The 16424-nt window shown below is 24.5% G+C and overlaps 1 protein-coding gene across 2 annotated transcripts; it reads right to left on the reverse strand.

The window, feature by feature from the left end:
* Positions 1–1927: 1927 nt before the first annotated feature.
* Positions 1928–16424, reverse strand: LOC135931346 (protein SEC13 homolog). Of its 2 annotated transcripts, none has more exons than XM_065468390.1 (9): positions 16370–16424; positions 16286–16330; positions 16118–16233; positions 15926–16077; positions 15738–15880; positions 15545–15687; positions 11057–11177; positions 2876–3022; positions 1928–2093 (listed from the first exon to the last, which is right to left on the reverse strand). In XM_065468390.1, the coding sequence occupies exons 1-9, from the start codon at positions 16370–16372 to the stop codon at positions 2016–2018; spliced, it is 948 nt and encodes a 315-aa protein (XP_065324462.1). In that variant the 5' UTR covers positions 16373–16424; the 3' UTR covers positions 1928–2015. The 2 variants fall into 2 exon arrangements, with proteins under 2 accessions (XP_065324462.1, XP_065324463.1); XM_065468391.1 differs by lacking the exon at positions 1928–2093 and adding an exon at positions 2113–2240.

The following is a 16424-nucleotide window of genomic DNA, read 5'->3' on the forward strand; positions in this document are numbered from 1 at the left end:
TTTTCTCCACGTACTAAGATATTTTGCAGGCAGACATTGATGGCAAGAATTTTAGCTTTAAAGAATCTTTAATATTAATATCAGATGTCTCCTACATCTGTACAACAGCAGATTGCTGGGCGCACAATAGAATAAAAATGTTTATTTTCTGATTTATAATATGATATTCATATTTTTAGAGCTTATTTAGGAGTGACCGCACATTGGATTGATCCAAAAAATCTTAAACGAAAATCTTTAGCATTGGCTATAAAAAGAATAATTGGCTGTCAGATTTGTGACATTCTAGCAAATATTATTTCAGAAATCTATGTCTTACAAAATCCTCACTTAAAAGCTTGGAAGGGCAAGATAATATGAGCATGGGATATTATGTTCCCACATTGAGTATATTAATTAGCTCATAATCTAAAATTTTGCCAAAAACTGGTAGTCTATGCTAAAAGGCATTGAGAAGGGGTCAAAACTTTATTTTTATTATACAATTATATAAAATGAATAATTTATTGCTAGATTAGCCATAATTTAAATTGGCTTAATTTAACAAAATCTATAATATTAATATATAGTATTAATTAATAATTCAAAATAATATATTATTAATTCCTTGTGTATAATATGCTATTTTAATATTTTTTTTATAAATGAATCTAAATCTCTGATAAATTTATATCTTGAAAATTAAAAAGGTATTCTTCTTTCTTTATAATAAATACAATTGCTTTATATAAATTAGATTTCCAAATCTGTATGACGATGATAATGTAATAGCTGCTATCGTCCATCCTAGTTTCAAGTTAAATTGGCCATACATTAATTTGACTGAATCTAAAGGGCAACTTGATAGGCTGATGGTAACGTTAAAAAATGCCACGCCAAACCACGATACCAATACTATAGCAAGATCGAAACTGCGGCCTTCCATAGACAATTTTTTTGAAATAAATAATAATAATATTATTGAACCTTTAGATGCTTTTTTTTTAATCTAAAAATACACTTTTAAATATTTTTGATAATTTTTTCCATATAAAAAGTGTGTTTATTAAATTTAATAATCGTTGCCTCAGGTGCTAGTGCTAAACGATTATTTATTTTTGCAAAGCTTATACTTTCTGATCTAGGCTCTAGACTTGGGGATAACAGTACCATGTTTTATTGAAGTGCAATAATAAATAAATTATATATATATATGTAACAAATTATAATCATGTTTTTTACCAATATTTTTTAAAAAAATCAAAATAGCGTAAAAAGTAGCTAATAGCGCGCTACTCATTTGAAAACGATAACGCGCTATTTTTAAAAGTAGCGTTTAACAACCCTGTTAATTATATATTGAATTCTAAGAATTCATTAAAATTATTATAAATGGGCAAATAATATCGATAACATATGATAATATTACTTTGACGTTAATTTATTATTGTTAATTTAAGTGGGTAATCGGCTAAAAATCTCGTATAAGCCTAATCCGAATTAATAAATAAGTAGGCTTCGGCTAAGGAGTTCGGATAAGCGTTCGTCAGCGTTACGTAAGATAAGCCTAGCATTAATTATTTATTTATTAAAATTATTTATATATTATTTTATTCATATTTATTAACGCTGACGGACGATTAGCCGAGCTCTTTGACCAATGCCTAATTTTTGACCAATTTGTTTTAACCGATTTTTCGGCTAAGCATTATTAAGCTTAGCTGATTTTTTGAACAAAATATTTGCCAACTCTTAGGTCGGCCTAATGGGGACTCTGCTATTTATATTTTCTCTACCTAAAATTTACAAGTATCAATAAAAATGGAATAAACAATTTTATAAATCTATCTATCCTTTAATAAATCGTACTATTTAAATTTTATAAAATGAATTTGAAATGAAGGAGGTGAGAGAAAACGAAATTTAAGGTATATCAATTATTTTTGTCGACAAATTTCTAAACAAATCTTTATTTTAAAAAAAATATCATAATCGCGCGCATAACTTTGATTTATAAATATTGAGGGAATTTTATATCAATTTTTGGATTCGGCCATTTGATCATCGCTAATACATATCCAATAACCATTCAGATCTTCTTGCCATATACTCACCTATTCATAAAAATTTATTCAATTATATACATTACATATTTAGTGTTGTTAAACGGCTAGCCCCAATATTTTATCCAAAAAATATTATGCTAGTAAAGATTTTGGTCATCAGAAAGGTTTGGTCTATTAACGAAATCTCGAGGCTTGCTTAATATTATTTTGTTTTAAATGTTTATTTATATTCGACTAAATCGAAAAAAAATTATTTCAATAATATATAAAACAATAGACTTGTAGGCGATTATCAATAAAATGACATTTAAAAAATTATGAATCGGAGCTTTGGTCGAAATTTAAAATATATCGTCGGCCGAGGATTTTAGTGTTCTATCTAAATCAACTTTTTCTTGGATGAATCAATTAGTCAGTTGGTAATTTTTCAAAATCAACATTAAAAATCAGAGACCTGTAGAGGTACCATTTGCACGGCCCGGCCCAGATTTTTTTTAAAAAAATATACTACATTATTTTTAATTGTTATAGATAGCGATTTAAAATATACTGCCCGGCCGGGTATTTTAAAATTTCAGGCCCGGCCTGAAAGTCTCATTATATAATATAATTTAAAATAATTATTTATACGATAGTGTTTAATGCTCCACTGAAAAATTTTGCATAATGGATCTAGAACACTATAATAGTCAACCGACGATATCTAAATGATATCAATTATAACATGATGATCAAAATTATTTAAAATGACCAAGGCCTAAAAATTCAACTTCTTTAGGTTCTTGTAATTTTACAACTATATAATTATATTAACGGATATTTAAACTTGCCTTATTATCACCTTCGCTAACGGCTAATATAGAACCGGTTATAGACCAACTCAAGTGCCATACAGCACCTTCAAAGGTATGAAGGATTCGACTCTTCCAATTTTTGGTATCGATATTATCGTTTTTCCATATAATAACTTTCCTATCCTTGGATATAAATGAAACAATGGGAAAAATATATATATATAAGTTGATTATAATTTTGTTTAAATGTTGCAGTAAAAAAATTATAATATTTCAGCGAATATGAAACTCATTGTTTTTATCCAAAATTATATATTTTCTTTCCTTATTATTAGGGTTGCGGGCTGCACCAATTCCCCTCTTTTTGACCAAATCCGACCAGATATTTGTCGATAATGGCTAACCTATTTTTACATTGATTTTTATATAATTTTTAGGTAACGCGATAGTTAAATAGGTTTTCCCGACATGCGCAATAGATTAAATTCCAACAATATTATTGGTTTACTTTTACACTTTCAAAATATTTTTTTTTTAAATATAATGAACAAAATTTTTATTAAATAAAAATTTAATATCATGATATGATTGTTGTGGCAGAAAAATGTTCTAAGAACGAGCTGGAAATTCCTATTCATTACGTTATAAAATGTGTAGGAGATCTATCTCTTTTTAATCATGGTTTGGTTATTTTTACATATGAATTACAATATATTAAGCAATATTTGAAAACGTTAAAACAAAAATCCATCAATTAATTAGACTAATTATACAATATTTAACTAGAAAAACAAGAGTAGAATGCGTATCTGGCATAAGCTTAACTCAAAAATGGGAAATTCATTTAATCATTTGAAATTAAATATAGGTTTCATATTTTTAGATATGCTATAGAGCTTTTGAAGACAACATGGTATATAAGCTTGATGGACCAGTCGAATTATAGAAATAGATGAGACACATCTATTCAGGAAAAAATATAAGAGTCCTATCTAGTAGAGCAATCTGGATTGTTAGGGGAATCTGCAGAAGAACAAAATTGATTCTTAGAGGCAGTTGTCTCTCGGGAAAGATATTCATAATTAGTGATAATTAAATATTTATGAATATTCTACAAACATGACAGATAGCTGGAAAAGGTACTAAAACATTTATTGCACTTTATATTATATAGCGATAAATTATTGAATACATATAATCATGATCATTACATGGTCAATCATTAAGAAAATTTTGTATCAAGATTTGACCTCTCTATACATACTCAAACCATTGAAAGGCAATGGAGAAGCTTAAAAAATAACATACCAAGAACAGGGGATAGACAAAAGACGAATTTATATTTAAATGAATATATATTTTTTAAAAAACTTGTAATCTCAATGTACAAGAAAAATTATTTATTTTATTTGTATATATTAAATTATAATAAATATTATATTGAATAGTAGATAATAAAATTTTGAAATATTTGTTCATTATGAATTCATATAAATATACAAGCATATCAATTATAAGCACTAGATTAAAAGTTGTCTTATATGACTATTGAGTAGAAAAAAAACATTTATGAATATTCTACAAACATGACAGATTGCTGGAAAAGGTACTAAAACATTTATTGCACTTTATATTATATAGCGATAAATTATTGAATACATATAACATGATCATTACAAGGTCAATCATTAAGAAAATTTTGTATCAAGATTAGTAATGTTATTTATTTATGATACTTTTATTTAATAAAAAATATTTGAATATAAATCAATTAGAACATCTAAATTGAAAGGTAATAATAAAGAGTATCTAAGTATATTTTAATAGAATGAATATAGCTTATAAGTTAATTATAAGAAGTATTTTTATATAAGTATAATCCAAACACATATTTTAGCATTTTTGATAATTGATCTTAATGAATGAATATGAATAGACTTGATAATGAATTAGATGTCACTGTTTCTTTTTAAAATATTATTTTATAACTAAAAAAATAGCGTATAAAAATTAACCAATAATATTGTTAGATGTCGGGAAAACCTATTAAACTATCGACTTATCTATTGTTTTTATCCAAATTATATCCTTAATTATTTTGGGGTTAGGTCAAGAAATAATAAAATAGTTTTCTTGCATCGTACAGAAATCTATAATCATAAAGTTTGAATTTGAATATAATGTCTATGAGAATCTCAATCCTTAGTAGATAGATTATATTTTATAAAAAAATTCTCCGTGTATTCTTTTTAAAGCTATTTTATCTGAATTATTAAAAATCCTCACTCCAAAAAAAATATCATCGATCTTTATCATCGTGGACTAATGAATAGTTTTGTTAAATTACCTAATTTTGGCCAACTTACTAAATGTTTATCCTTATCTGAATCTTCAAGTTGAGACTCAACTTAGAGGTATAAATCAATTTATAGATCAAAGGTTAACTAAGCCATAATGTAGCTGGAATTTAACAACACTATTAATGAAAATGATGTTAATCATTGAGGGAATATATTGAATTAACATTTTCCCAGGGAATTTAAAATTGTTTTTGATAATTTATGCTTTTATTTCCTTAAATGATTTTTATTGGATAACTTTCTAGATGGACCATAAAAAATATTTTTGATACTAAATGCTGTTTAGCTGAGAAAAATAAATAACCTATTTTTAATGACATGCATGTTGATTTTCGTGTAAAAACGGACAAGCCATCTTAAAATATTTTGTAAACATATAAAAAGAGAGATGCAGACACAATTGTGAAACCTCTACCAATATTTGCTTAAATTTTGTATAAAAATGTTATAATAAAGTTATCAGAGAAATCGGTTAAAATATACATGAGAACCAAATCTAAGTAACATCTAATTAGCTCCTAATCATTTGCAAAATTTCTAGATAATTAAAAATGATATTTATATTCTTAATTTATTTAAGGTAATTGGAAAAATTGTGGAACAGAAAATTCTATACATTTTCTCCTATCAGATATGAAGGGTCTTCTTACTGAAGACAGAAATATATTTTTTGGAAGAGATTAACATTAAACCTTAAAATTTCTATCCAACCCTGATACAAGAATAAAAATTTATTGTTTAGGGGAAAAAATTAAAAAAAAAACCCAAAATTTGTATAAAAAATGCTAGTAAATATTTTAGGAAAGGTCATCAACGAAATATTTTCCCAAAATTTCTAAATATGGATTTTGCAAAGCCAGAAATTAACTGTAGTTAAAATCGAGTACGATATTTTGGATATTTATAACAAAAATTATGTATAATCAGTTTATTAAAATAGGGAATTCTAGATATCAATCCATTGTACGTTGTATTACGTAAAATCTGTATAAAAATATATTAGACAAATATAAAACAAATAGTGTAAAGGTTGTGATAATCGATTCACCAATAGTGGGATTCATCACACATCTCTCTATTTGAGGGCTCATTCAAAAGATAGAATTCTAAATTGTAGTGAATTAAACCAAATTGGCTTCCAGTAAGATATATAAAACGGAGTATATTAAAAATAACTGAGTATCTTTTGAGCCATTTAAAAAGAGATCAGCAAGTTCGTCCAAAACAAGACGCAGCCTGGAGCAACCTGGTAAAAATAATTCTGTCTGCAATGTCCAATCAAAAAATTTAAAAAAAACAAATATAGGTATCACGTGATTCTCAACCAATTTAATTTAAAATCACTCTGGATTTGTAGCTAATGGAACCATAAAATAATAACTGATAAATTTTACCAATATTATAATTTTAATTTATTATTTAAAAATCATTTTAAGTTTTATTTATGGTTATTATGTCTTTATAATTTTTAGAAATTTTTAACTAATGACTAAATTCTTATTTTTAATGATGTTTTCAAATTTAATGAACTCTTCGAAAGATGACAAATTTTAGATATTAGTTCTTTATTTGAATCTCGAATCATTATCCACTTAAATCGGTTAGATTAATTATTAAATGGTTACAAATATTTATATTTATTGAATTTCCTAGACAGAGCAATTAGAATATGTTTTCGGAATTGGACTGAATTTAAAAATTTCAAAGTTAACATTCGCATTTTAGCCATGCCAATTAACTAATTAGTTTATATAAAATTCATTATGTTCATAAATTTAATCTTGTGATAGCTATTAGACTTTAAAGTTGATCACCTCATTTATGATAAGAGCGCAAATAAAAGATCCCCAATCAGGGGCCCATAACCTTTGTTCTGAATTAAATTTTCTTGCGATAACCATTAGTCTCGTGGGCACTGTTAATATCATCTGGATTGCAAGTTTAATTTTAATCATACACAGGACGAATTTTACCAAAAAAACAGATCAGAAAATATATAGAAATTGACACTGTAACTCTACCTGCCGAGAAGGGTTTAATAAGACATTGATATTCGTATATAAAAATTTAATATGCTCTAAGGTTTCAATATTTGTTAAATTGGAAAAGGTATTACAAATTAATATAAAGTTGTAAGTATATGGCTTGAAATTGTTTGGAATGATAGATTTTAAAAACAAAACGACTTCATTTAATAAAATGAACAATTTCATCACTTTATATTGCATGGTTATATTAAGCTTTTGGTGACATTTTTTGGATCCCATGATCAATTGATTAAAATATTAAGAAATATTATTATTTAATCTAAATTATTTAATTTTATTAATAAAAAACCATGATTTTCCAATCCTATTGTAAAAGTATATAATATTGATGGCTTTAGTGTTGCGTAATCGGCTAATTTTAGCCGACTAAAAAACGGCTTAGCCGAGATTTTAGGTGGAAAAATCGGCTAAAGCCTAAAAATCGGCTAAGCCTAAAAATGGGCTAAGCCTAAAAATTGGCTAAAATAAATTAGTCAAAATTTTGCATCGATGCTTAGCATTAATTATTATTTATTTATTTTAGTAAAATAATTTATTTTATTTATATTTAATGTAAATATTTTATTATTATCAACAAATAAACATGATATGATTTAATATTTTTTATTTATATTATTATATTTTGAAATGAAAATAAATTTATTTATTTGATGTTATTTTAATAAAAAAAATAATATGCTGCTATATTGTAAAAATGTAATATTCTTTTTAATATAATTTATTAGTGATTTTCACAATCTTCTTTGTAAATACATCTTTTATTGAGGAATTATATTGTAAATTTTATTAGATAAATAAACAATCTTTTAGGTGAAATCTTTTATCATTTTTTTAAAATTATCTATTTATTATTAAATGAGGTGAAATTTATGAAACTTTTTTGATGTTATTTTATATGATCTTTTTAAGGATAATATTTTAATGTGACAATTGTCATAATCGTTCTTTTATAAGTTTTTTGAATTTTTTTGACGAAAATATGTTAAAATAAGTATTAATAACATGTGTAAATATAAATTTAGTGAAGATGTACCATAGAAAAGTGACAAGTGTCATAATCGTTATTTTATAAGTTTTTTGAAGAAAATATGTTAAAATAAGTATTAAAAACATGTTTAAATAAAAATTTAGTGAAGATTTACCATAGAAAAGTGACAATTGTCATAATCGTTATTTTATAAGTTTTTTGAATTTTATTGAAGAAAATATGTTAAAATAAGTATTAAAAACATGTTTAAATAAAAATTTAGTGAAGATGTACCATAGAAAAGTGACAATTGTCATAATCGTTATTTTATAAGTTTTTTGAATTTTATTGAAGAAAATATGTTAAAATAAGTAATAAAAACATGTTTAAATAAAAATTTAGTGAAGATGTACCATAGAAAAGTGACAATTGTCATAATCGTTATTTTATAAGTTTTTTGAAGAAAATATGTTAAAATAAGTATTAAAAACATGTTTAAATAAAAATTTAGTGAAGATGTACCATAGAAAAGTGACAATTGTCATAATCGTTATTTTATAAGTTTTTTGAATTTTTTTAAAGAAAATATGTTAGAATAAGTATTGATAACATGTTTAAATAAAATTTAGTGAAGATGTACCATAGAAAATTGACATTGTCATAATCGTTATTTTTAAAGTTTTTTGACGAAAATATGTTAAAATAAGCATTAATAAGATGTTTAAATATAAATTTAGTGAAGAGACAATGAAAAGTGACAATTGTCATAATCGTTATTTTTAAAATTTTTTTGACGAAAATATGTTAAAATAAGTATTAATAACATGTGTAAATATAAATTTAGTGAAGATGTACCAATGAAAAGTGACATTTGTCATAATCGTTATTTTTAAAGTTTTTTGAATTTTTTTGACGAAAATATGTTAAAATAAGTATTAATAAGATGTTTAAATATAAATTTAGTGAAGACAATGAAAAGTGACAATTGTCATAATCGTTATTTATAAAGTTTTTTGAATTTTTTTGACGAAAATATTTTAAAATAACTATTGATAACATGTTTAAATAAAAATTTAGTGAAGTTGTACTCTAGATAAGCGACAATTGTCATAATCATTATTTTTAAAGTTTTTTGATTTTTATTGACAAAACTTTAAAAATAGCGATTATGACAATTGTCACTTTTCATTGGTACATCTTCACTAAATTTATATTTACACATGTTATTAATACTTATTTTAACATATTTTCGTCAAAAAAACTTTAAAAATAACGATTATGACAATTGTCACTTTTCTATGGTACATCTTCACTAAATTTATATTTACACATGTTATTAATACTTATTTCAACAAATTTTCGTCAAAAAAATTCAAAAACTTTAAAATTAACGATTATGACAATTGTCACTTTTCATTGGTACATCTTCACTAAATTTATATTTACATATGTTATTAATACTTATTTTAACATATTTTCGTCAAAAAAATTCAAAAAACTTTAAAAATAACGATTATGACAATTGTCACTTTTCTATGGTACATCTTCACTAAATTTATATTTACACATGTTATTAATACTTATTTTAACAAATTTTTGTCAAAAAAATTCAAAAAACTTTAAAATTAACGATTATGACAATTGTCACTTTTCATTGGTACATCTTCACTAAATTTATATTTACACATGTTATTAATACTTATTTTAACATATATTTGTCAAAAAAATTTAAAAAACTTTAAAAATAACGATTATGATAATTGTCACTTTTCATTGGTACATCTTCACTAAATTTATATTTACATATGTTATTAATACTTATTTTAACATATTTTCGTCAAAAAAACTTGAAAAATAACGATTATGACAATTGTCACTTTTCTTTGGTACATCTTCACTAAATTTATATTTACACATGTTATTAATACTTATTTTAACATATTTTCGTCAAAAAAATTCAAAAAACTTTAAAAATAGCGATTATGACAATTGTCACTTTTCATTGGTACATCTTCACTAAATTTATATTTACACATGTTATTAATACTTATTTTAACATATTTTCGTCAAAAAAATTCAAAAAACTTATAAAAGAACGATTATGACAATTGTCACATTAAAATATTATCCTTAAAAAGATCATATAAAATAACATCAAAAAAGTTTCATAAAATCCACCTCATTTAATAATAAATAGATAATTTTAAAAAAATGATAAAAGATTTCACCTAAAAGATTGTTTATTTATCTAATAAAATTTACAATATAATTCCTCAATAAAAGATGTATTTACAAAGAAGATTGTGAAAATCACTAATAAATTATATTAAAAAGAATATTACATTTTTACAATATAGCAGCATATTATTTTTTTTATTAAAATAACATCAAATAAATAAATTTATTTTCATTTCAAAATATAATAATATAAATAAAAAATATTAAATCATATCATGTTTATTTGTTGATAATAATAAAATATTTACATTAAATATAAATAAAATAAATTATTTTACTAAAATAAATAAATAATAATTAATACTAAGCATCGATGCAGAATTTTGACTAATTTAATTTTAGCAGATTTATATTTTCTTAGCCGATTTTTAGGCTTACCTAATTAGGCTTAGCCGATTTTTAAGCTTTGCCTTATTAGGCTTAGGCGTAGTTTTTAGCCGATTACGCAACACTAGATGGCTTTATTAATAAAATTATTCGATTTTGTTGAATCAAATCTTAGATATAAATAATAAGATTTATTTGTTCTGATAAATAAAATAAATAATAGGTGCCTAAATGTTTATTAACAAAGCTATAGGATTGCAATAATTTAAATAAAAACTTGAGAGCATGTAGCTATAGTTTGTTCATTTATTCCTATAGATGGCGCCCAGGCAACATCCCTAACCCAGTCAGTATGACTTTCAAGTACACAATTCTCCTCCCATTTACCATCAGATTCCCTTTTAAGTTGTTATATAAAATAGCTATTATTCAAATAAAAATAGATAAATTATCAACTAAAAGTAAGGTCATAGCAAATCATATAAACTATTATAATAATAACTATCAGAGATACATTTTAGGCACCGAATTTGATACTGCATGGTCTAGACCCATAAAATCATGGTTTTTGGCTCAAGGCCGCCCATGGTCTAGTGGCAAAATTTTGTGACCTTGAAAAACATAAATAATAAAAAGTAAAACCCTACATGGACCTATCAACAGAGACATGTTGACCTTGTTCAAAATTTATTTTTCACTGGACCGAACATCGGCAAAAATTGAAAAAATTATCATTTTCCTAATGAAAGAATTAACTACAAAATTATATATTATCCTTTATTCAGCAATAATAATTTTTCAAATATTGTTGAAATATCGTAGTGTTAATATAAAATAAAAATTTTGGATTGGACCCGACTATTTCTAATATAAATTTTAGGATCAGACCTTAAAAATAATTTTCGGATAGAATTGGTTGAAAAAAATTTTCGGATGGGACGGACCTGAAAAATAGGCCCTATACAGGGCGATATAACAAATGATATCCAACAACACTTTCGCCGGGTTCAGAAGGCTCAGAATTTTTTTAAAAAGGAGGCTCGATATTTGTTTAGGTTTCAAAAAATTAAAACGGGGTTTTATAGGTGGGTCCAAGCAGGTCTAATCCAAGTTGGGTTCAGTTAAGGTTCATTAGAAATTATCAGCCTTTAAAAAGATTTTCAAATGGATCGAGATACATATACCATTTTACAAATGTATCGGGATACCGATACAATTTTTATCATGCTTTATGTAAGGTGTGCATAAGGCTTAATTTAGGATTTCTTTAAAATTTGAGCTAAAATTTAATGAGCTGATATCACATTTACATACAAATATACAATTAAAAAATTATGTTTGATTTTAATAATTCTTAAATAAAATATAAAGTGAAATGATTATAAATAATTGTTAGATTTTAATAACAAAACATTCTTAAAATTTTTATCCTTATGGCATCCCCGTTTACCTGAGACATTTTTAACCACACTAAGCGCTTTTACCTGAGCAACTTAATGCTAGAGTGGTTATTACATTTAATGAATAGAATAATCATTAAATATAAAAATCCCGACACTCATTTTTAAAAAAATCATTCAAAATTTGATGAATGTCAATTTTTAAATTAATAAAAATAAAATAAATCATAAAATTTACCATGCGATTTTCATCCATTGCGTAAAATAAAATTTGCCTGGTTTGTTTTTGTAATGAAATAAACTCGGACACATTATTAAATGAATTTAATTCAAATATTATTATTTTAATGTAAAAAACGCAAAATAAATAATAATTTCAAAATGTATCTAAAAATAGATACCGATATCTCTAAAATAGTATCAAGATATAGATACTATAAAAACGGTATATCTAGATACAGATACCACATTTTTACAACTAGATAAAACAACTCTGATAATTACTAGTATTACCCAAACTAGATCGAATTGTAAGTTTATTTTGTAAAAATAATAGTGAAGAAAGTTTTAAATAGCTATTTTATCAAAATTTGGAAAATGTAATCAAGTTAGGACAGATGTATCTATATACCATAGAGTTGATTAATTTAGTAAAAAATAAAAAGTATCAACCAATACTAATACTGAGCAACAGCACATCTCTAATAAAAATCTAAATATTATATTATTTTTTTAAAATATATTATGAGCTCCAATCTTTCAAATTTTTATTTTTTATTATTCTTTTACTATTTTTTATAATAATTTCTTCAATAATTAGTGACTAGGTAATTATATAAAAAAATAAAGTAATTTATGAAAAAAGAATAGATTGCGCTAGCAATATGTGAACATTTTAATGCAATAAAAGACTTTTATTTCCGAATTTGCCCCAAGCCCGGAGTATTCCTGGACATAACCGGGATATTTAAGGACTAATGTTGGTTGGCTTTAATTTAATAGAAAATGATTTTAAAAATGACAAATTATATAAATAAACTTTAATAATGAATTTGATAATCCTTGAGGCCCATCATTGACCAAATATTTGATGGTTCTTCTAATAGATACTTTGTCTTCGTGCATTAAAATTTTGTTATAATCTTTATTTGTATTACATTCGTAATTATTTTTCTTATTAGATTTTCACATTTTAAAAAAATTATAGAAAAATTTGAATGAAAATATTTAGTGTCCGGCATATCCCCAGAGGTAGTATCTACATAAATACGATCAGTATCAAATAAATCCCTGTTCAAAATCTTTGAAATTTTATTTTATATTTGTTAAGGGTTTAAGGTTGTTCGTAGTATCAATTTTGAACATGAATAAATTGATTTTAAACATAAAAATCATGCACACTTTTTTTTAACTAGTTAGTAAAAGAGGTTTTTTGCATTAAAATCTTTCCAGTGTCTGAATCTGATTTTTTCCTCCACATATCAACTTTTTATATAAGCCTATTTTAATCATAAATTTCAAGTCCCAAAGTCAAGTAGTTTTTAAATAAGAAGACTGTCCCGATTTACTCCATGCCCATAGCCTCGGTTTCCTCTATGGGAAATTTTACTTGGAAGCTTCGAAATTTCCTTTATAGTTTCCCCAATTTTATTTCCATCAAATAATAAGGATTTTTACCATATTTTAGAAAATTATTTTTCGCCTTGGTTCGTATATCATAATTTTGTTTTATTTTTGTATGTATGTTTATTTTCGTATAATAATAGATCAACTCTAGTAATGTTGGAATGAAATTTTTTTATTGACTGAAATATTAAAATTTTTAATAGTAACATAAGGACAAAGAGTATGATTTAAAAGTTGCCAACTTTCTCTTCTATTTTAATTAAATTTCTTGTCCATTTTCCATAATGCAATGTGTATTTGGAAGAAATTACTTCAATCTTTAAAAACAACATTGAAAATGCACAAGATATTTAATTTCTAAAAATTTGGTAAACAATGAATATATAAGGATTAAAAGATAGTAACCAAAAAATAAAAATTTGACCTTTATTAATGGTGGGCGGACAAATATAAGATTGGAATGTATTATAAATTTTATTAAAGCAATCACAAATTCATTTTCTATAAATTAATTGAAATAGGGACCAATATGCATAACTTAATTATCGAATGCATTGGATCTGCAACTATGGACTTAATATGCCTTTCAAGGATCTAGTAAATAAAATATTTCCCATTTAAATTTTAGTAGCAAAAGCCCAACATTCTTTTACACATTTATGGAAAACAAGACTTAAAGATATAAATAGGATTGCCTTCTTTAAAATTGCCTAGAAAACCCAACTCTTTGGACAGTATAGTTATAATTAATAGTGTGTTAAAAATAATATTCTATGGCAATACTCTATATTTTTATAGAGATAAGAAATTTAATCTTCTTGATAATAAAGTTTCTTAAATAATCTTGCATATCTATACAATTTTATAAAGTCATTTCTACAAAAATAAAAGAAGTTGAAGTGGGCAAATCACTTATCTGGCATTCCTCAAGCATTTGTTTATATCAGGGAAATCTCTTAAAGAACGAAATTATAGAGATCAAACAATTTATAAAAAAATGGGGAATTTTTTTGTGCTAGGACATAGATACTCTCCTCAAATACTTGAGCCAAAATATTGTGGATTTAATTTTAAAGAAAATGAAGTTATTGATAAAGGATGAATAGATGTTATAAACCGATTTTATGGATGATTATGGAGATCTAGAATCGTATCAAACAAAGATAACAAATTAAAGAATTGAAATTATATCATACTTATTTAAACATATTAATAGTCTATATATTTTTGATAAAACATGAAAAAAAAATCAATATTGACCTGTAAAATATTTTTTTAAAGAAATTTCTGGTTTTCCCCAAATTTCCCTCATTTATTTAGCAAGGAAATTTGTATCTCTACTCATAAATCAGTTTAATGCAATAATTTTAAAGGATTAAAAACCTTTTATTGCATTAAAATTTCATATATAAAGACATCTATACACGTTTATACATTATTTGCAATATTTATAATTATCTAGCCATGCAAATTATTAAAGAAATTATTAGAAAAGTAGTAGAAGAATGATAGAAAATAAAAATTTGAAAAATGGAAGCTCCTAATATATTAGAAATATTAATTATAAGTTTTCAATTAAACATAAGATGATGAATATTTAAAAAAATGTGCATACAAATTTATTGAAAATGAAAGGAATTGACCATAAATCTTGATTTTTTGCTCATTGAACATATAATGACATTATTAAAAAATAAAATAATGGAAGCATAAAATATTGAATCATTATTAGCAAATACTTCCATATTCTGACTATGTTATCACAACCGCCACTCACTAATAATAAAAGTGGATTTGATTTGTTCAATTCCTCTTTCTCATCACTAGTATATATTGACCTGTTATAGATTAATGGAGACCAATTAACAGCATTACAACCAAGCTAAGGTTAAATATATATATATATATACAATATAATTAAATTATTTTAACCTCTTGATGGGCATTTTCAATAATTTGTATATTCCATTTATCACATTCACTATTTAAAGCAGTCATAATTGAAATGTTGCCATCTGAACTAGCACAAGATAGCTTTAATCCTGATAAATAAGGAGCCCAGCTAATGGAATTAACTATAATAAATATTTTAACTTAATTACTAATTTAATAAAAGTTACCTGATGATTTATGTTGTTCATGTTCATATACATTATGCCACTTATCTTCTATTTCCATCCATATTATTACTTTTTTATCATATGAGCATGAAGCTAAAATGTGACCAAAGGAAGGATGTGCCCAAGATATTTGCCAAACTGGTCCTGCGTGACTTACATAAGTATTAGACATGTAATTTATTATCTACATACCCCAAGAGAGTGGCTTTATATTTTTGAGTGCCATTTAATATTTCAAATATTTTAATAGTACAATCAGAAGAACATGTAGCCAATTGGGTCCCAAATAAATTTAACTGTGCATCATGCTTTAATTTTGATTTAAATATTGTACAAATATAACAATGAATATTGAATTACAAGCATATCTTCATGAGATGTCTCGATTGTATTCGCTACAGTTATCTATATTTAGTTATAATAAGAATCTTCATAAATTATTACCATTTAGGCAACATGCAGATTTTGATCATATGTTTGAATCGTAACTACCACAAAA

Source organism: Gordionus sp. m RMFG-2023, chromosome 1 (genome assembly GCF_954871325.1).
Source record: "Gordionus sp. m RMFG-2023 chromosome 1, tfGorSpeb1-WG-v2, whole genome shotgun sequence".
NCBI lineage: Eukaryota > Metazoa > Nematomorpha > Gordioida > Chordodea > Parachordodidae > Gordionus > Gordionus sp. m RMFG-2023.

Bases quoted from the DNA above. Each gene is read 5' to 3' on its own strand.
- LOC135931346 (XM_065468390.1), bottom strand. The intron at 15,881-15,925 runs GTAACTTTTATT...TATTTATTATAG, and splicing joins TGAACAACATAAATCATCAG to TTAATTCCATTAGCTGGGCT. The intron at 3,023-11,056 runs GTTTTTATTTAA...TTTATATCCAAG, and splicing joins CTATAGCTACATGCTCTCAA to GATAGGAAAGTTATTATATG.